At 47.4% G+C, this 21,192-nt stretch overlaps 1 protein-coding gene across 1 annotated transcript in view; it reads left to right on the forward strand.

Moving 5' to 3' along the window:
- Sec14l5 (SEC14 like lipid binding 5) overlaps positions 1-21,192 on the forward strand; it is a 34,847-nt gene that overhangs the window by 7,318 nt on the left and 6,337 nt on the right. Inside the window, exons 3-11 of the mRNA XM_051181361.1 lie at positions 9,040-9,189; positions 9,826-9,957; positions 10,759-10,887; positions 11,644-11,836; positions 14,530-14,642; positions 15,756-15,945; positions 19,392-19,480; positions 19,564-19,634; positions 20,138-20,309. Of these exons, the coding sequence (XP_051037318.1) occupies positions 9,040-9,189; positions 9,826-9,957; positions 10,759-10,887; positions 11,644-11,836; positions 14,530-14,642; positions 15,756-15,945; positions 19,392-19,480; positions 19,564-19,634; positions 20,138-20,309 (1,239 nt within the window). The remainder of the gene's footprint in view (positions 1-9,039; positions 9,190-9,825; positions 9,958-10,758; positions 10,888-11,643; positions 11,837-14,529; positions 14,643-15,755; positions 15,946-19,391; positions 19,481-19,563; positions 19,635-20,137; positions 20,310-21,192) is intronic.

Raw genomic sequence — 21,192 nt, forward strand, 5'->3', positions numbered from 1 at the left:
CACTGATTTGAGTTAGTACGTGCCAGTGATCCTCCTTTCTCGGCCAACAACAGTGCTGGGGGTTGGAATTCTAGCTCAGATTCTCATGCCTGTGCATTCTTACCCACAGAGCCATCTCCCAAGTTCTTATTTATCTTTATTGTTCGTTTGCCAGGGTGGCTTTGGACTTGTGTCTATCCTCCTGCTTCTGTTTCCTGAATGCTGAGATTATAGTACTGTGCTGCCATGTCTGGCATTAAAAAATTCTTTTTAGATTAAAAAACTATTTTATGTATGAGTGTTTTAATTGCATAGTGTGTGTGTGTGTGTGTATCATATGTATGTCTGGTGACTACAGAGTTCAGAAGAGGGTGTTAGAGCTCCTGTAACTAGAGTTATAGATGGTTGTGAGCCATCATGGGGAAGCTAGGAATCAAACCTTGGTCCTTTGTAAGAGCAGCCAATATTAACAGCTAAACCATCTCTCCACGTTCCTATCTGGCACTTTTAAGGCATTTTGCCCCCCCCCCGCAACCCCCAAGCTTTCATGTAAGCAAGACTCAAATGCAATATGCAGCTAAGATTGGTCTTGAATTCCTGACCCAGCTTCTAAGTGCTGGGGTGATGACTGTGTGTCACAGGCCTGCTAGGGTAGTCAACAACACAGAGGCCTCGGTGCAGAAGCCAAAACAGGCGTCAGGTCTCATTCCTCATGCTGAGAAACCGCTTGTCTCTCACAGTGGAGTTCACTGCTGCGGGCTGGGCTGCAGCTCCGTATCAGGGCACATGCTGAGTGCACAGGGGCCTCTGGGTTCCAGCTTTAGCTCCATAAACAACAGCAACAAGACAAAGCCCCACCATGGCAACTGTTTTAAGTCTACTGTCAGTGACATTAGGGACAAATGCATTGCTGGGCAACTGGCACCCCCAGAGGCCTCTCACTGCCCAACTGAGACAACCTGCAAAACACCTCTTGCTCCACCACTGCCCTGGACCCTGGAGACCCTCCACATTGCTTTGTCTACAAACTGAGCCATCCTCAGAATCTCGACGGGAAGAAAGCATACTGTGTTTTCCCTTTTGTGCCTGGTTTACTTCATTCAGCTCCATCCAAGTTGTATTAATGTTTGAACTTTGCTTGTTGGGTTTAAGGAGGTGGGGTGGGCAGTGCCTGTGCCACAGTACAAGTGTGTGAAAGTCAGAAGACAACTTCTGAGCCAGTTTTCTTCTTCTGCCTTGTGGGTCAATCTCAGGTCACTTAGCAGCAAGCACCTCTGCCTGCTGAACCATCTCACTGACCCTGCACGCCAAGCCCAGAGCTCCACCCCCGTGTGTGTGTGTGTGTGTGTGTGTGTGTGTGTGTGTGTGTGTGTGTGCATGTAAGTGCAGGTGCCCATGGGGGCCAGAGGCATTGGATGCCCCAGAATTAGAGTTACAGCAGTTGTGAGGCACCTGACATGAGTGTTGGGAGTGAGACTCAGATCCTCTGGAAGAGTAGTGGGAGCTCTTGGCTGCTGAGTTGTCTGTCCAGCCCAGGCATTGGTTTTTATAGTCTTCGAGGTCTCCCAGTAGTGTTTCACTGGGGGCCAAGTAAGTGAAACTCAATCAAAATGTGTCCTTTGTGAGAGAGGGGGATGTTAAAGATTCAAGCCACAGTGAGGGGAAACTTGTGTCAGACCTGCTGCCAGGAGGCGGGCATCCAGCCAGGGATGCAGGACTGCCCACTCCAGTCCTCCTTCTCTACCTGCTAAGGGTATCAGTCTCATTCTGAAAAATAGAGGTCCCATAGGATGTGGCCTTGCAGAACAGGCTCTAGGCCTTGGACCTGCTCTTTTGCTTAGCAGATAAGCCTGGTTGTTCAACACCCCCCTCCCTCCAGCACCACCTGGCAAAGGGGCTGTAATTTGATCCTTCTGTGGCTCTCTGACCCCAGAAGGCCGCATCACATGCCTATTTGGTCTTGACAGGCTCAGGCTTCCTTAGTGGGTGGCCAGGCCAAGTATGGGGATATGAGCTAGTGGCTGAGGCTTCTTGGAAAGGGCAGAGGTTGTGGAGTAGGTTTGTGGCAAACGCATGTGTTGTGAGCCACTGCTGGGAGCAGCACTCAGTCACCCTATTACCTTCAAGGCAGAGCTGCCATGCACTGAGTAGACACTTGAATGTCTGTGCCTTTTCTGAGCCCAGCATAGGAAGAGGATGCAGGGCTAGCTCAACAGGCCCTCAGAGAGGCTCGCTGCTTGGGGTGGAGGAGGGAGGGCAAACACACTCCCAAGTCCTTGAGTAACTACCCAAGAAGCAATGGGCTAGGAGTGTCAGGGCTGCATTTAACATGATATGGAAGTATGAGCTGACGCCCTCCATCATACCTCCCCCATGTGTGTGTTTGTGGTGTGTATATGTACATTTTGTATGTGGCTTGAGAGGTAACACAATGTAAGAACTAAGAACCCATACTTTTGGGGTCAGAGGATCAAATGTTACCGACTCTCCTCACAAGCTGTGTGATTGTGGGCAAGTGGCTCAGCCTCTATGAAATTTGGTTTCTTCACACCCACATGACTATTGCCTACTTTCTTGGACTGTTGGAAGGGGTGGTGTGAAATGCCTGGAATGTTCCATCCTGACTCACAGTGACTGACCCTTAGTGCTCACTGTTCGTGTTGCTACAGTGACAGGCTGACAGCTGCACTGTACACATGACCCTCCTGGAACTCACCACTATGAGCTCAAGCAAGCTTTTCGGGACAGCGACCATTTTCTAGAACATTCTTCTGTAAGAAGGCAAAGGCCCTTGTAGTTGCTGCCCTGGTGTAAGAAGGAGTGGCCTATCTTTCTGTGGCTGGAGCAGCATCCTGTTTTCCTGGCTTTAGGATGAGAACATGAAATGTGAAAGGCAGGAAAGAGTGGCTCAGTCATGGGTTGCCCTCTCCGTAGGCTAGTCCCTTGCCTTCCCTGGCACCAGCGGAGGGGGAGTCTCACAGAACTGTGATGGAAGACACCGGCTTCCACATCGTTATTCCTTGTGGTTAGTATTTTGTAAGGGGAACAGCGGTGTCCAGTGTTCCACTGTGATCACTGTCCTCATCTCTGCCAGGTAGCTTTGGGTTGTCTGCCTCCCTGATTGCACTGGAGCTCTGGGGCCTCTGGGTGAAGACAGTTGTAGAGAGCCACCTGCTGAGAGCCAGCATCCCCCAAGCCTGTTATCTGGGGTGTCCAGATGGAATTCTCCCCCATGGGAAGCAGGCCATCCTTTGGCTGTGGTGCGTGCGAACCTGTGGCCTGTCTTCTCTTCCTGAATGCCATTCAGGTGATTCTGGGGCTGTGACATGGTGATATGGGTTCCTTGACTGCGCTGTCATTTGTGTGTTGGGGATGGAGCCAAGGATGGGGCTGAGGACTTCTGTAGGAAGTCCCTACCCCCCACACTGTCTATCACTAGGACTGTTGATAAGAGCTGTCAAGGAAATGAATGGGCAAAAGTATGGAGAGGAGGCAGTTGTGCAGGGGAGGTGCCCAGGATGAGTCCCTGGAAGAAGGGTAGCTCCCTCCAGAAAGTCCTGGTGACTCATTCCTTCCTCTCTTCTCAGTCACCCCAATAGATGAGCTTTTCAAGCATGGGAACAGAGGTATAAGGTCCTGTGGCAGGGCAAGCTGGATGCGTTTCAGAACTAGTAAGGCTAATGTTGCTGGAACAGGGTTGGGGGGATGCTAAGAGGGAGGTGGGCAGATGGACTTAGAGGCCAAAGTAAGGAATATGAGGGATGTGTGTGTGTGTGTGTGTCTTTGTATGAGAGAGACAGGGAGAGATACGGGGACACACACACACACACACACACACACACACACACACAGAGAGAGAGAGAGACAGAGAGAGAGAGAAATAGAGAAACTTTGCATATTACATATGTTGAGGCCAGAGGTCAACATCAGGTCTTGTTCCTCAGGTGCTGTCCATCTTGATTTTTTGAGGCAAGTTCTCTCATTGGCCTGGAACTCATCCAATAGGCGAGGTTGGTTGGCCAGTGAGCCCCAGAGATCCACCTGTCTCCACTTTGAATCCCTTCATCACTGGAATTACAAGCATGCACCACCTTACCCAGCTTCTTTTACATGGTTCTTAGGAACTAAAGTCAATCCTTGTGCTTATAAGCTGTAAGGCAGTCACTTTACTGTTGGAGCTGCTCCCAGCTGCAGACTTGTTCCCCTGCCCACTCATTTCACTAGTCGGTAGTGGGGACTTGACAGCAGTCCAAGGCAGGGGGTGGTGCAGCCTTGGCCTGGCTGGAATTGAAAGACATAAGAAAGAAAAGGAAAAGATGTGGCTGGACAGGCCTTGAGCACAATGTCTGTTTCTGTTTCTAAGCCTCCCACAGGAGCGAATGCTGAGCAAGGGATTCCTGGAGGAGAGTGGGGGCTGGGTACTCTGAATTCAAGTCTAAATTTATCATTTCATTCTGTGTGACCTGGGCTGAATCAGCAAGCTCTGGCTTCCTAATTAGCCAAAAGAAGACATCATTCCAAGGATGCTACAAAAGAGAACTCGCAGCCAGGGGAGAACAGCCCAGACTTGCTGTAGTGACAGCTCTGCTTGATTCCCCATCAGTGATATCCTTGCTGATCTCTGGTGATACAAGTGCTTAACCACCTCATTCTGGAGATGGATAAATGGAGGCTCTGAGAGGATCAGTGGCTTACCCAAAGTCCCCTAGTTAGGAGATAGCAGAAACCAGGCCTGCCTGGGTTCATGCACTGAACACTATGCCCACTTCCCAAATGCAACATCTATTACTGCTGAGAGCATTTCTTTCCTGGGGAGTTATAAATGACATCTACCCCTCAATAAGGTCTCAACCATGTGCTAAAGTTCCATATGGGGAACTGATGAGTTCATTGGACTTACAGAGGGATTGCTTATAGGAGTGTGTGTGACCCCAAAGATACCGTACTGGAGAGTGATTCTGCAGCAAGGATGAAGGCTTCCCCACAGCTACATAGCCAGAATCCTTCTTTCAGTTAAGCTATATAATACATCATGTTCTTTAGCACCACCCGAGACCCCCACATGAGCTTAGGGAAGAATTGCATACAAGTGGCAGAAGGAGTAGCCAGACTCAGGTAAGGATCACTGATCTCCATTCCTTCCATGAGAACGCGTCTAGTCAGTAGTGACAACTGCAAGCAGGCACCGCTGATCTGATAAAGATGGTGGCTGTTTTGCTCAGAGGATAGCACTCTACAGCTGCTACCCAGAGGGGAGGTGGAGTCTAAGTCAGCCCCACCCTCCTTCCTGCATTTGGTGCCTGAGAAGAGCCAGCTTATCCTACCCACCCTATCATTGTGTTCAGGACACCACCTTGTCTGGAAAAGGCAATACCTTCCAAACCCTCTCATATACCCTTTCTTGCTCCCTTTCAAATTTATGACCTCTGTTTTCATTAAGTGTTATGTATGCATATGTATATCTCTAAATATATAAAAAAACAGTCTGGACAGTCTGTATAATGTTACTTGTGTGGAAGTTTTCAGGGCTGACCATTGGCATTGTATAATCATAACCAACTGGCATGTTCTTCCCTGAGAAGACTGTTTCTCCCATTCTCAGCATCCTTAGTTGTCTGTAGTTTTTTTGTGTAGGGTTGAGGCTTTCCCCCTCAAGTGTCTCCTTAGAATGTCTTCCTTCATTCCTGCCAGGGTGAGTGTTTTTGTCTCAAAACCAGGAGTCCCAGGGTGCATTGTCCAGGGTGATAAGACCCCACATATAGTAGCGATGGGGTGTCGTGTTTGCCTGGCAGTCCAGGGGAACCATGTCTGCCCTGCCCCCAGTGGAGGAATGTCCTCACTGACCTCTAACCTTTCTGTACTTCATGGGGCCTCTTCTCCTTCAGGGTCAGGGTGGTGTCTCCTCCCAGGAGCTGAAGGGACAGAGAGGCAGTCACTGTCCTCAGATGCTGCCACTATTTTTGGAGTTTGTGTTGGTTCCAGGTCTGGCACATGTGGGTTGTGCCAGGCTAAGAGCTGAGTCTGGTTGGAAGCATCTAGAACTGCACAGTTCATGCATGAAAGAATTGGAACCCAGGTACAGACTCATTTGTCATGATTGAAACAAGCATCCATGGGATGATCACACACACACACACACACACACACACACACACACAGAAGATATACCATACTAGCCAGATGGTACACACCTATCATCCCAGCAGGCAGATCAGAAGTCCAAGAACATCCTTTATACACAGTGAGTTCAAAGGCAGACTGGGCTATATGAGATTCTCTCTTAAAAAAATGGAAAAACAATGGACCCCCTGTCAACAAGGCTGGGAGCATAGCTCCCTGGTAGAATGCATGCTTAGCATATGTGAAACAATGGGTTCCATCCCCCTAAATCAACCATATGTATATACTATGGTAAATATGTTCACATGTAAAATAAGTACCATATTTAAACGACTTACATGTTTGTATGTAGAACATATGTATCTCTACACACACTTATACAGCTGTAGACACATATCATTTCTATACATATACTGTAAATACTTGCTAGTGATATTTATAATTGAATTTATATGTCTATATTCACATACATTTTTGGATCAGATATTTATTTTTCAACTATTAATAATTATTGAGACTGGGTCTCATGTATCACTCATGTATCAGCTGGCCTTGAACATGCTGAAAGATTAGCCTCCTTCCTCTATTTCCTAAGTGCTGGGATTATGGGTGTGCACTCAAAGTTTTTTGTTTTTGTTTTTTTCCCCCTGAGACACAGTGTTATTTGTAGCCTGGAACTCTCAATGTAAAACAAGCAGGCCTTGAACTTGTGTTGATTTTCCTGGCTCTGCCTACTGAGTGCTGGGATTATAGGTATGTGCAATCATACCTGGTTCATTTAAACCTTGTTTAATCCTTTTTTTTTTTTCTTTTCTTTTTAATTAATTAATTATTTATTTAGTTTTTTTTTTTTTTTTTTTTTTTTTTTTGAGACAGGGCTTCTCTGTGTAACAGTCCAGGCTGTCCTGGAACTCACTCTGTAGACCAGGCTGGCTTCACACTCACAGAGATCTGCCTGCCTCCACCTCCCAAGTGCTGGGATTAAAGGCATGCATCACCACTGCCCAGCTTTCTTTCATTCTTAAACTTTCCCCATTTATTGTGGTATGTCTGTGGTGTGTATATGGGAGTTGGTTCTCTCTTCTATGTAGGTTTTGGAAATTAAACTCAGCTCATCAGGCTTGTTGAGGAGTGCCTTTACCTTTCAAGCTATCCTTTCTTCTTAAAAAAAAAAGATTTTAATAACTGTTAATAACACTGTTGGCCAATAGGACAGCAAGATAGGCAAGTCTAAGAGTTGAGGAGAATTCTGGGAGGTGTAGGCAGAGAGCAGTTGTCATGTGATTCCTGGAAAGAGAGGATGTGAGTGAAGCATTCTCCAGTAAGAGAAGACCATGTAGAAATACATAGATTAGTAGTTATGGGTTAATAATTAAGACAGAGCTAGCCAATAAGAAGCCCTAGTCATCAGCCAACAGTATTACAACTAATATGTCTCTGAGTGTTCATTTGGGGCTAATGTGGCTGTGGGACCAGGATGGCAGGAAAGAACTACCTGTAACACAATAAATTCATGTGTGTGTGTGTGTGTGTGTGTGTGTGTGTGTGTGTGTAGGGTGGGAAGAGATATTTCAAGGTTTCTTTATGTAAGATAATGCAGTCTATAAATAGAAATAGTTTCAATTCCTTTCAGACTGGATTCCTGGCCTGAACCTGAACTGCAGTTTTAAACCGAAGTGAGGACTCACACTTGAGTCTTACTTCTGACTTGCTGGACAAAGTATTCAGTCTCCCACCCTTGAGTATGAAGTTAACTATGGGTTTTTCCTCGGTGGCTCCCAGTTTATTGGTGGTTTTCAGTCAGGAAGGGGTGTTGCATTTTATCAGGTTCTCTATCTCTCTGTCTCTTTGTCTGTCTCTGTGTTTGTCTTTCTCTCCCACCCACAGGGCAGTTGTGTAACTTTTTCTGACACTCAGCAGTTAGTTCTTTGTCATCCACGCCGACTACAGGCTTTTGTACTTGGTAATGGTAATGGGGCCATAGGTGACCAAACTACAGCTTGTATGGAGAATCCTCACTCTCATTACGTTTTCTGGATAAATATATGTGCATATGATATGGAACATTCCTTCTTAATATGCACATCTCGAGTCCCACATCCTTAATGCAAATTTCCAGACTTCTCTGAGGGCCAAGGGTCATGCTTCTTGAAGCCCCTCCATGGGTGCTCATGTCAGAGTTAGTGGTATATTCCCAGGAATGTCTTGTGGTTGGCAGAACAGCCTTATTTTGGAGGGGGAGACCTTTTGTGTGTGTGTGTGTGTGTGTGTGTGTGTGTGTGTGTGTGTGTGTGTGTGTGTAGGAGCCATTCTGCCTGGCTCAAGTTAGAAAGGCTCAGGTAACTTTCCTGAGAAAGACATTCTTTTTTTTTTCTTTTAGTATTGGCCAGGCTGTCACCCTTGCCTGAGGAGGCTGTGAGGCTGCTTTGAACTTCAGAGTGTGTTCAAGGCCAAGATGATCAATTTATGGAGACCCTGTCTCAAAATAAAAAGTAAAGGGGTCTGAGGATATAGCTCAGTGTTAGAGTGCTTGCCCGGTTGGGTTCAATCCCCAATGCCACCAAAGTAAATAAGTGAAAAATTTAAAAAGAGTGTATTGGCCAGGTTGTGGTGGTGCACGCCTTTAATCCCAGCACTTCGAGGGCAGAGACAGGCAGATCCCTGTGAGTTGGAGGCCAGCCTGGTCTACAAAGTGAGTTCTAGGACAGCCAGAGATACACAGAGAAACCCTGTCTCGAAAAATTAAAACTAAACCAAAACTGAACCCCCCCCAACAAAAACAAACAAACAAACAAACAAACAAAACTGGAAAAGTGAGTATCACTGCTCTGAAAAGGAGTCAAGATGTGCATGTTGTCATTGTGGTTGGACGCTTCTGTCTAGGAAGAGTCCCTCTCAGGAATGAAATACCGGCTCACTGTTGCTCGGCTCTGTCCACAGGCTTACGAGAAGCGTTTCCCCACTTGCCCTCTCATTCCTGTTTTCCTGGGTAGCGAAATCCTGGGAGAGTGGACAAGCGCAGATGGGGCTGTGCACACGGTGGAGCGGAGCTGCCAGCTGCGTGTGGATGCCCCGCGGCTGCTCAAGAAGGTGGGCACCGGGCGTCTGGATGTGCGGTGCGCGCGGTGTGAACAGGTCCACTTGCGATGAAATGGGGATGCTGGAGCTTTGAGATCTAGGAGGACTAGAGGTCAGGGAGCCCAGGCAGTGGGTAGGTGGATCCAGGCATGTACAGTGGGGGGTGCCGGTCCCAGGGTTTGGGCCACAGCTGGGTGGTGGAGGTGGTTGGATGGCAGTGCTGCGACTAGGGCCAGGCTGTCTGGTGGCAGGACAAAGGACCCCTGATAGGTGCCTGGGTTGGGGGACCTTTGCCTTGATGGTGGTGACAGTATAACGTACTGAGGGTCCTCAGGGTGGGAGTTTTTGGAAAAGGCTGAGTGTGTGTCCACAGGACCTGAATTCAGTACTGAGCATAGCCTGAGCAAGTGTGGATGGTGTTGAGAGCAGGAGTCATCACACCCAGGCTGGGTGCCTCTTGTTGGACTGGGTGGCAGAGGGAACAGGGTGTCTGTTTCTAGATTGGGGATGGCATGAGCCAAGCTAGAGAGTGACAGGAGATGGAACTTGAAGTCCTAGCTAAAGGGTGACCCAGGCTGTGTGGGCTGAGATCAGGAATCAGGGTGGGCGACCTGCGGGCCAGCTCCTCTCCCTTGGGCTCCTTTGCAGATTGCTGGTGTGGAGCATGTGATCTTCGTTCAGAGAAATGTCCTGAACTGGAGAGAGAGAACACTGCTCATAGATGCGCACAACGAGACCTTCGCGAGCCGGGTGACAGTGAAGGAAAATTGCCGCTACACAGTGAGCGAGCTTGCCTGGCCTATGTGTGCCCCTGAATTGCCGCTGCATGGAGAGTGAGCTTGCCTGGCCATTGTGTGCCCCTGAACTGCCGCTGCATGGAGAACGAGCTTGCTTGACTTGTGCATGACCCTGATGCTGTCCTAGGGCTGGGCCCTGTGTGTCCCTCCAGTTCCCCCTCCCCACATTCTCCTGGCCCCTCATGAGTGGTTTTTTATTCCCCTCTCCTTTTAGATCAAATTTCACTCTGTAGTCCAGGCTAGCCTGGAAACATTACATTCTCTTCCTATAGGTGTGTGTCATCGTGCCTAGCTAAGATTGCTTTTAATTGTTGACATATATAAATAAGTTTATGGACATACAAGGATTTTAATAATATAAATATATAACACAACTATTGAAATATATATAAACACATTGATAATTATATTATATAAATGGTCTGGGCATTATGCATACACAATTTTATCTCTTTATGCATATAATTTTCTTTTCTTTTCTTTCTTTTCTTTTTTTTTCTTTTTTTTTTTTTTTTTTTTTTTTTTTGAGACAGGGTCTCTACATAGCCCTGGCTGCCCTGCAACTCACTCTGTAGATCAGGCTGGCCTGGAGCATTTGATTCTCTTGCCTCAGCCTCTCAGTGCTGGGATTATAGGTGTACGCCACCATGCCAAACTAGACTTAGACTTTGCATCATTGACTGGGTGGGAAATGCTGTCCATGGCAGGCTCTGGTGGCTAGACCAGCCTCTGGAGAGGGCACAACACCGCCATACCGAGGCCCTGGTCCCTTCCCATCTTGCAGGTCCATCCTGAGAATGAAGACTGGACTTGCTTTGAACAGTCTGCATCCCTGGATGTCCGGTCCTTCTTTGGCTTTGAAAGCACCTTGGAGAAGATCGCCATGAAGCAGTACACTGCCAATGTCAAGAGGGTGAGGGAGGCTGTGCTAGCCACTACAGGGAGGTGCACAGGCTCACTCTGCCACCAACAACCCCGTGGCATTGGGCTACAGCCCCGACTTTCCTGGGCCTCAGTCTTCTTGTTCCTAAAATAAGCAGTGAGGTCATGACCATGTCAGTGAGGTCACCAGTGGGAAGAACTGGCTTGTACTGGAGGCATCCTGACATTGTCTCCTAGGTGCTGCAGCAAGTTCAAGGCTAGGCTAGTCAACCCAGCCAGACAAATAGCTGGAGACATAGGCAGTGGTAGAGTGCTTGCCTAGCATATATGAGGCCCTAGCTTCAATCCTCAGGACCGGTCACTAAAGCAAAAGTGTCACTAAGGCCAGGGGCCTGACTTAGGGGTGCAACCCCTGCCTGGAATCCACAGTGAGGGGCTGAGGGTGTGGCTCAACAATTAAAAAAAAAAAAAAACTCCCTAGAATCCTCCATTGGGTTTCACCAAAGTCACTGCTTGGTTCAGTGGCCTCAGACTCCAGGTCAGATAGTGGCCTTTCACCAGGTGAACAGCTTCTGGTGGTATACTTTACCTGATATGTTTCCAATATAAAACTGAGCTATCTGCATTTGTTCCGCGTTTAGTCTTGCTAATCTCCACTCCATTTGGCCATGTTTTAGCTGTGCAATATGTCAGGACTGGGACCTAAGCATGTCTGGTTCCTCAGAGCTGGTGTGGTGATGTCACAGTGCTACTTGCTTGGTGACATCTTTGGGTCTGTTGCTTCCAGGGGAAGGAGGTGATTGAGCACTACCTGAGTGAGCTCATTTCCCAGGGAACATCTCACATTCCCCGCTGGACACCTGCCCCAGTCCGGGAGGAAGATGCCCGAAGCCAGGCTGCGCACCAGTGCCCCAGCTCCATGGAGACACATGGCCCCAGTGATGCCCCAGGCCCTGACCCTGAGATGGCCACAGCTGACGGTAGGAGGCTGCAGAGAGTCAGTGTCCAAGTCTGTGCTCTCACCTCTGGCTCTAGGAAGCCTGCCATACTGCCTGGCTCCCTGAGAGGAGGGAGGGTTGCTGTCGGTTGCCACAGTTGGGGACAGTCTGGCACCCACTCAGCCTCCTCCCTCTGCTTCTCAGAGTCGATCTGTTTCTAGACCAGGGACTGACCTCTGGTGGTTTGAGGATATTTTTAGTTGCATGAGTAATGCAAGATCATGGTAGCAAAATATCTAAACAAACTGGAAGATGAAAAGAGAAGTAAAGGCGGAGGGGTGGTTCAGCCAATAAAGTGCTTGCCTTGCATGAATTGCATCCCCCACCCACACAAAAAGCCAGCAGGTGTGGTGGCACCCACTCATAATCTTAGCACTGGAGAGGTTCCAGCCGAGCCTAATTGGTCCTAACTAGAGAGCCCTAGGCCAGTGAGACATTCTTCCTCAAACAAAACCAAGGAAGATGGTCCCTGAGGTTAGCTTTTATATACGTGTATGCATATACACATGCATCTGTTATATATGCACACGAACACACAGACACACACAAAAGAAAAGGATGAAGATTCCTTCCCTCTCCCTAGGGTCTTCAATAGTTTTGTGTTTCATGAAGCTGCTAGGGGCATATGGCACATGAGGGGCACACACACCCCACACACATGTGCACATGCATCACATGCATACTCACACTTAGGAAACATGGGACAGGTGGGAGCATGTCATGCATCCTATTTGTACTTTATAATTTCTCACTAATGTCAGAATAGCATGGCATGCATACCCTCACACTTCATAGCACCATATGAACACTGTATGTCTTGCTTACTAATACGGTTCATTATTATTATTCTTGTTTGAGACAGAGGCTGGCCCTGGATTTAGTACACACCTGAGGATGACCTTGAACTTACAGGCATGATGCAAGCCATTTTAGCCTACTTTAGAACTTAACACAAATCATCATATAGTATGTGAAATCAGTGTGTGTGTGTGTGTGTGTGTGTGTGTGTGTGTGTGTATGTGTGTGTGTGTGTGTGTGTGTGAGAGAGAGAGAGAGAGAGAGCTCATTCGTGAGGTCAGAGGACAACTTGTGGGAGTCATTTCTTTCCTTCTACCATGTGGGTTTTGGGGATGGAACTCAGGTCATCAGGTTTGGTAGCAAATGCATTTACCTAATGAGCCATCTCACCAACACCCTAGTGTTTTGTTTGTTTTAAAACAGGGTCTCAAATGTCCAGGCTGGCCTTGAATTTGTTGTGGAGCTGAGGGTGACCATGAACTCCTCATCCCCCTGCTTTCTCCCTTCTCCTCTCTAGTGTTGGGATTATAGGTGTGCATCAGTATGCTTGTTTTAGGTGTGTGTGTGTGTGTGTGTGTGTGTTGTGCATATATGCACATGTATGTGTTTTAATTACAAATAATGTGGTACATCTTTGTACTCAAGGAATGAAAAAAATATATGTACTATATACATAGGACAGCATCATTTTATTTTATTTTTGGAGACAGGGTCTTACCATGTGTCTCTGGATGACCTAAAACTTGCTATGTAAATCAAGCTGGTCTCAAATTCATAGAGATCAGCTTGCCTCTGCCTCCTGAGTACAGTTCTAGGACCATTCCTGGCCTTATTTATGTATTTTTGAGACATATTTATTTTGAGATATTATCTCATGTATCTCAGACTGATTTTTAACTCTTAATCCTCTTGTCTCTACCTCTCAAGTGCTGAATTTATAGGTGTGCACCACCATGTCTGGGCACAGTTAAGTCTTTATTGCTATAGAAAGTGCTCACGATACGATGTTAAAAGTGGAAAGTAAAGGTTGGGAGTTGACAGTCGTCAGCACAGAGTGTGAGAATCATCTCCACACCAAGTCTAGGTTTGCCCAGCATAAGTTTTTATAACCATCTAGGTAGCCATTTAGAAAGATGATTTTGGAGCCTTTGTGGCTGTTTCCACAGCTTGGCTAGGAACCACATTCCAGAGTTCAACAAGTAGAGAGGGCCACACAGAATGTCAGCCATGTGGTAAAGACCCACGTCAACAGACATGTTAGCTAGTTTTATGTCAACTTGACACAAACTAGAATTATCTGAAAGGAGGGAACCTCCACTGAGAAAATGCCTCCATAAGATCTGGCTGTTGGGCATTTTCTTAATTAGTGATTGATGGGGAGGGCCCAGCCCATTGTGGGTGGGGCCACTCCTGGACTGATGGTCCTTAGTTCTATAAGAACACAGCAAACAAGCTGTGATGAGCAACAACCAACCAGGAAGCAAACCCTTCCATGGCCTTTGCACCAGCTCCTGTTTCAGTTCCTCTCCTGACTTCCTTCCATGATGAACAGTGACATGGAAGTGTAAGCCAAATAAACCCTGTCTTCCCCAACTTGCTTTGGTCACAGTGTTTCATCCCAGCAATAGTAACCTTAAGACACCACATGTAGTGGCACATACCTGTAGCCTAGCACTAGGGGGGTATAGGTCAGAAGACCAGGAGCTCAAGGATAGCCTCTGCTATATATATATATATTTGAATCTAGCCTGGAGTACATGAGATCCTGTCTCAAAAAAAAAAAAAAAAAAAAAAAAAAAAAAAGGGAAAATTGAGGGAGAAGAGGCAGATGGACCCCTGTCTTCTCCTGCCCTGAAATCCCCATTTCCTCCCTCAAGGGGACAAGCTGGATGCAGACTACATCGAGAGGTGCCTGGGCCATCTCACGCCCATGCAGGAGAGTTGCCTGGTCCAGCTTCGGCACTGGTTACAGGAGACTCACAAAGGCAAGGTGGGTGTTGGGCATGCACTTTAATGACAAGGATCAGCCTAGGAAAGATAAGCAAGCTTATGCTATCAGTAATACTAAAACTTTAATTTCGATTTATTTGTATTACATCTTTCCAGTCTGTACTTTACACATACTGATGCCACCACCCTTCTGCCAGTGATGTTTGGGATCAGAAAGTTCTTTGGAGTAGGTGTTTACTATGTGTGTTGTAGGGTACCTGGTAACATCCCTAGGCTCCAGTCAGTAGATGCCAGTACCTTTTCTCATTCAGGTATGACAATTTGAAATGGCCCTTGGCATGGGCATATGTCCCCCCTGGGGATATGCATACGTGTGTGTGTGTGTGTGAGTGTGTGTGTGTGTGTGTGAGAGAGAGAGAGAGAGAGAGAGAGAGAGAGGTAGATCAGGTGCAATTGAGAATCATAGCTATATAGTACCATGCTCATTTGACCACAGACACTGTCCTTTTCTAAGGATCACATGACTTGATAAGGGTGATTGCAGATTGTCTAGATTTCTCCTTTAAGCTCTAGCTCCAGTAACATGAGCACCACCACATACCTCAGTTCCAAGCAGGATTCTGTTGTCAGCGCTATTGAATCAGAACTTCTTGTTTAACATGGATTGCTTACCTTTCCCTCCCCAGCCCTGGGGCCAGGCAAAAGAGTTGCTCAGTGTTGGCCCATGGTATGACCTGTCTGCTTCCATGTCTGCAAATATAAAATGGGAATATTATTCATATCATGTGGGTCACAAGCATGGGTCCACATCAAATGCTTGGGGTGGAATCTGGCTCAAAGGAAGAACCTCAGAAAAGACAGCTTGTACTAGGACTGGTTTTACACTACTGTTATATTGGGAAAGGAGGAGGAGTAGAAGGGGGAGGGGGGAGAAGGGGGAGAGGAGGAGTCACTCCAAGGAAAGCTGATATTTCTAAGACAAACAGAAGGATGCTAGGCAGCCACAGTGCACAGCTGTTCACCACAGCCCCTGCCCCTGTTTTGGACTACTTTCCCCAGCTGTTTTGCAGATGAGGTAGAGGTTCATTTCTGTCACTGTGTCTGAAGGGTTGAAAGTACCATTCTGTGGTCTTCTCTCTTCTCTGTGTCTCAGATCCCCAAAGATGAGCACATTCTGCGCTTCCTGCGAGCACGAGATTTCCACCTAGACAAGGCCCGGGACATGCTGTGCCAGTCCCTGAGCTGGAGGAAGCAGCACCAGGTGGATCACCTTCTGCAGACCTGGCAGCCTCCTGCTCCCCTGCAGGAGTTCTATGCCGGAGGCTGGCACTACCAGGACTTAGGTTCGTCCCACACCTGAGCTGTGTGTGAATGCTGAGGACTCTCTAAATGATGCACCCCATGCTGACACCTCAAATTCCCTTTTAGATTTCTGGGGCATCTGGGGATACTTGTAACGTGTTACCCAGGTATGCAGAAGGTGGAATAGGCATAGATTTTGGTCTGGGGAAGGTGTTTCTGCCCCAGGGTCATCACACATCACACTCTTGTTTATGTAGTATGGATTTACTTAGGTAGCCTTAGCAAGCTGGTACTAAAAGAGCAGATGCCAGCTCTGGAGGTTGGAAGTCTGAGGTCAGAAGACAGCAGGACTAGGGATGTGGTTCAGCTGGTGGAGGGCTGCCTACATACACAAAGTCTTTGGTTGGATCCTCAGCATTTCACAGATCTGGGTTTGGTGGGACACATCTGAAATCCCAACGCTCAGGAGGTGAAGGCAGAATGATCAAGCTTATTCTCAGCTATGTAGTGAGTTCAAAGTCAGCCTGGGCTACATATCCTGTAATTCATAGACAAACAAATAAGCAAACAAATAAATGGGGTCAAGAAGCTCCAGGGGAGTGTCCTACTCAGCCTCTTTCAGCTTTTGATGGTCCCCGAGTTTGTAGCTGTATCGTTCTTAGTTTCTGCTCCCACTTGACATTGTCTTCCCTGTAGGTGTCCCTGCATGTCCTTTTACCACCTTACAGGAGCCCTAGGTCATTTAGAATCAACCCCACATACAACCTGATGTTATCTTGAGGTCCTTAATTGACATCTGCAACTCCATTAACAACTTAGATTGTAAATTTACAACTTAGGTTCCATCTGAAGGTTCTGGAGGACATAAGTTCTTGGGGAACACTATAGGTACCCTTTTCAGACTTAAAAAGTATAGAGCCACAAAGCCAATGATTGTTATGCTCTTTAAGGTCTTTTATGAAAAGTGGTGTACATGATGCTAATGGCAAATGCTTGGTCTCCTGAAGAACAGGCTGGTTGATTTCTCAATACATAGTTGACTCCTTATTCATGGTTCCATATTTGTGAATTCTCCCTAATTGCTACTTTGAAATCCCCAGATCTAGGAGTTTGTTCAAGGACATGTGTGGAGTGGTAAAAATTTTCAGTGCTCTGAGAGGTTGGGGAGATGGCTCAGTCAGTAAAGTGCTGGCTGTGCCAGATGAGGCCCAAATTCAGTCCCCAGCACTCACTGGAGAGCCAGGTGCAGTTGCATGTGTTTGTAGTCTCAGTGATGTGGACTATCTGTGGCTCACTGTGGAGACAGGGGGCTATCTGAGGCTCACTAGTCTATCTAGGAAAATTGGTGAGCTCTAGGTTTACCAAGAGATCATGTCACATAAAAACAAAACAAAACAAAAAACCATGATGGACACTGAGCCATGTCTGCACACACTTTTAATCCTAGCACTCAGGAGGCAGAGGCAGGAGGACCTCTGAGTTTCAGGCCAGTCTGGCCTACAAGAGCTAGTTCCAGAAGAGCCAGGGTTACACAGAGAAACCTTGTCTCAAAACAACAACAACAACAAAAAAACAAGAAAGAAAGAAAACAACACAAAAAATCACGATGGAGAGAATAAATAAATAGACTAATTAATTAATTAATTAAAAGATATAGAGGATGACATCTGATGTTGACTTCTGGCCTCTCCGTGCAAACCACACACACATACAGAGTCATCTAGCACATAGTATCTCTATTAAGGTGGCCAAGCCCATGCTGTGTCTTCTTTTTTTTTCTCTTAAACCTTATTTTATATGAATGTATATTTTGCAGTACATGTATACCTAAAGAAGGTTGTGAACTACTTTGTAGATGGGTGTTGGAATTGAACCCAGATCCTCTGGAAGAGCATCCAGTGCTCCCAACCACTCCAGCCCATGTGTTTTCTTGTATCTGCCTCATTCTAAACAAGTGTCCTTTTCGTGTGCCTTATTTGTGACATTTTTGTGTTTTGGGAAGATTTATTTTTATGTGTGTTTGAATGCTGTGTGTGTGTGTGTGTGTGTGTGTGTGTGTGTGTGTGTGTGTGTGTGTGTCTCCACAGAAGCCAGAGAGGCATTGAATCCCTTGGAACTGTAGTTGCAGGCAGTCAGAGCTGCCTACTGTGGTGCTGGCAACTGAACTCTGGACCTCTGAAAGAACATGTGTTGTTTTAAATTGCTTAAGCCATCTCTCTACCTCTCAATTTTTGAATTTTTTTTTTTGTTGGCTGTTTTGCTGTTTAAAATGGCCAGCACTATTTGCCTAGTAGTTCAGGTCCAACGTCCCAGGTACTTCAGCAGCTGAGAGAGGAGGATTGCAAGTTTAAAGCATGTGTTGGCTACAGAGTGAATTCAAGGCCAGTCTGGGAACTTAGTGAGACCCTATTTCAAAACATAAAGTGAAGAGCGGGCTGGAGATGTGACCTAGTGGTTGGGCATCTGCCAGCATGAGGCCCTGGCTCCCAACCTTAGTACCAGAAGAGGGACAGACAAACACAAGTTACAGTTTAGGGCACAGGGCTGGGGCGCTGGCTCCTGCGTGCAGGCCTCCTATAGAAGATACTGTGCTCAGTCAGTTTCGTTCTCTGAGTTACGGTGCTTCCAGTTTTGAGGTCAAGTTCAGTGAATCCATGATCTGTATAATAACGTGCTTAGGTAGGAATGCAGGAGGCAAAGCTATCTGGTGATAAGGAGACAAATATGTGACAAACACTCAGAGAGACTCAACTCTATATCCCCAGAAGTTGTGGTTGGTCATTCCCTAATTCAGGTAGCTTCACAGAGCAAAACTCTCACACAGTGCATGTGTGAGTGTGGAGATAAGAAGACAACCTTATTGTTTGATGTGGGTGTCTCACTGAACCTGGAGTGATTAGACAACAATAGACTGGGTGGCCAGAAGCCCCAGGGACCCTTCTGTCTCTGACTCCCCAGCACTGGTATTACAACTACACACACGAGGCTGGCTTCATATTTACAGAGACCCACCTGTCTGCCTCCTTCCTGCTGGGACTGAACGTATGGACCACTGCATATGAATCTCTATTCATGGCTCTGCCTGGCTTAAAAACAAACCAAACAAAAAGACATGGGACCCGGGCATTGGACAAAGCAGTCTTCCCATCCCTAAAAACAAAACAAAACAAAACAAAAATGATAAGGAAACTACCGATTTCAATTTTAGGCAGAAAAGGTGTTGAGATGGAGCAGGTGTCCCCACATCTGACTCAGGCTCCCTGCTCCATTTCTGAATGTGTCGTTGTGTTCAGTTTTCATAAGGGGTGGCCAGGTGCTGTCTGAAGCAGGCACAGTAAGTGTCCTGAGTCCCTTGGTGAACCCCCAGCATGACCTCTGCTCCTAAGAGGCAAGTTAAGTTCTTGTGCACAGCTTTGACGGGTTTCTGTTGTCAACACTCCCCTAAAATATATGTCTTCTCTTTGCTGGGCTCCGTCCACCCGCGAAGACGGTCGCCCCCTGTACATCCTGCGCCTGGGCCAGATGGACACCAAAGGCCTGATGAAGGCGGTAGGCGAGGAGGCGCTGCTGCAGCACGTGAGTGGGTCATTTGCTGACATCATTGGCCTGCGGGTGGAGCAGCATAGTCAGCTGTTGTCAGTACCATGCCTGCCTTCTAGGTTCTTTCTGTCAACGAGGAAGGACAGAAGAGATGCGAAGGGAACACGAGGCAGTTTGGCCGTCCCATCAGGCAAGAACCCGAGTTGGGGGCAAAACCCCCAAAGCAGGCTAGCTAACTAACTCTGACCGCGCATGTGTGCGGTCAGGTAGCTGGCTAGGCGCTGTGGGACAGTGCTGTCTCCTAATTCTTATGATGATCTGGTGAGGCAGGGCCCCTTTCTGCCCTGGGTTTTGCTGGTGGAGAAACTGGGACTCTGGCTGAACTAATGACTGGTTCCATCCTCAGCTCCATAGCCCCACCCCTCTGCTTTCCAAGGCCAGCCTTCTTCAGCTCTGATATAACCTGTCCCCTCTAGTGACCCATTGTCTGCCTCTTCCTCCTGCACATTTCCATTCCTGGGCTGAGTAACCTTCAGATAGGGACTGTGAAAATGTCCTGTGTCCCTGTCCCCAGCCCTGCCTTCCTGAGCCCTTTGCTCCATCCCAGGTGCCTGGGTAGGGGGTGGGGGCAGTGCTGGAGGCCCTGGGAGGTGGCAGAGCCAGGTAGAGCCTGGGGCCCTGTGTCTGTCATAGTTCCTGGACCTGCCTACTGGACCTGGAGGGCCTCAACATGCGGCATCTGTGGCGGCCAGGGGTGAAGGCCCTGCTGCGGATGATCGAGGTGGTAGAGGACAACTACCCTGAGACCCTGGGCCGGCTGCTCATCGTGCGCGCGCCCCGCGTCTTCCCGGTGCTATGGACGCTGGTGAGCCAGAGTGGGGCCATGCAGCGGGTGAATGATCCTGAACGCATAGAGCCGCAGAGATGATGCGGCTCCAAGGTTGTCAGGGTCCTTTCCAGGAGATGGAAATATAACTGGATCATGGTAGGGGTTTTATGACCTGATGAACAAAAGCATGTGAAACCTGCACTTTTAATTTAACACTTTTCTACTTAGGTATGTATTCACATGGTTGCACATGTATGTCAGGTGCATGTGCACATATGTACATTCGTGTGTCAGTTAGAGATCAACCTTGGGTGTCCTTCCTCAGAGCTCTCCACCTTAGTTTTTGAGACGGTCTCTCCTCGAACCTGGAGCTCACTCATAAGGCTAGGCTGGCTGGCCAGAGAGCCCCAGGGGCTCGCCTATCATTGACCCACCAACTCCCAAGCACTGGGTTTACCAATGGGTGCCACCAAACCCTGCTTTTTTTTTTTTTTTTTTTTTAAACGCGTGTGTGTTCTGGAGATCCAGATCCAGTTGTGACAAGCACTTCACTAACTGAGTCATGTCCATTCAGAAGGCAGAGGCAGGAGCATTTCTGTGAGTTATAGGCCAGTCAGATCTATATATTGAGTTTCAGGATAGCCAGGTCTACATAGTGAGATTCTGTGTCAAAAAAGCAAGTAAGTCAGGGCTGGTAGCAGGGTTCAGCAGATAAAACTTCCTGATGATTGCAAGCTTAGATTAATATATTTATCATCAGGATGTCTTTTTCACTTAATAGTACTTTCTTGACACAAAATAGGTATATATATATATATATATATAATTTTCTTTGGTTTACTTTGTTTTTTGAGGCAGGGTTTCTCTGTGGGGCCTGTCCTGGCATTCACTCTGTCTACCAGGCTGGCCTCGAACTCAC

This window comes from Phodopus roborovskii, unplaced genomic scaffold (assembly GCF_943737965.1).
Source record: "Phodopus roborovskii unplaced genomic scaffold, PHOROB, whole genome shotgun sequence".
Classification (NCBI taxonomy): domain Eukaryota; kingdom Metazoa; phylum Chordata; class Mammalia; order Rodentia; family Cricetidae; genus Phodopus; species Phodopus roborovskii.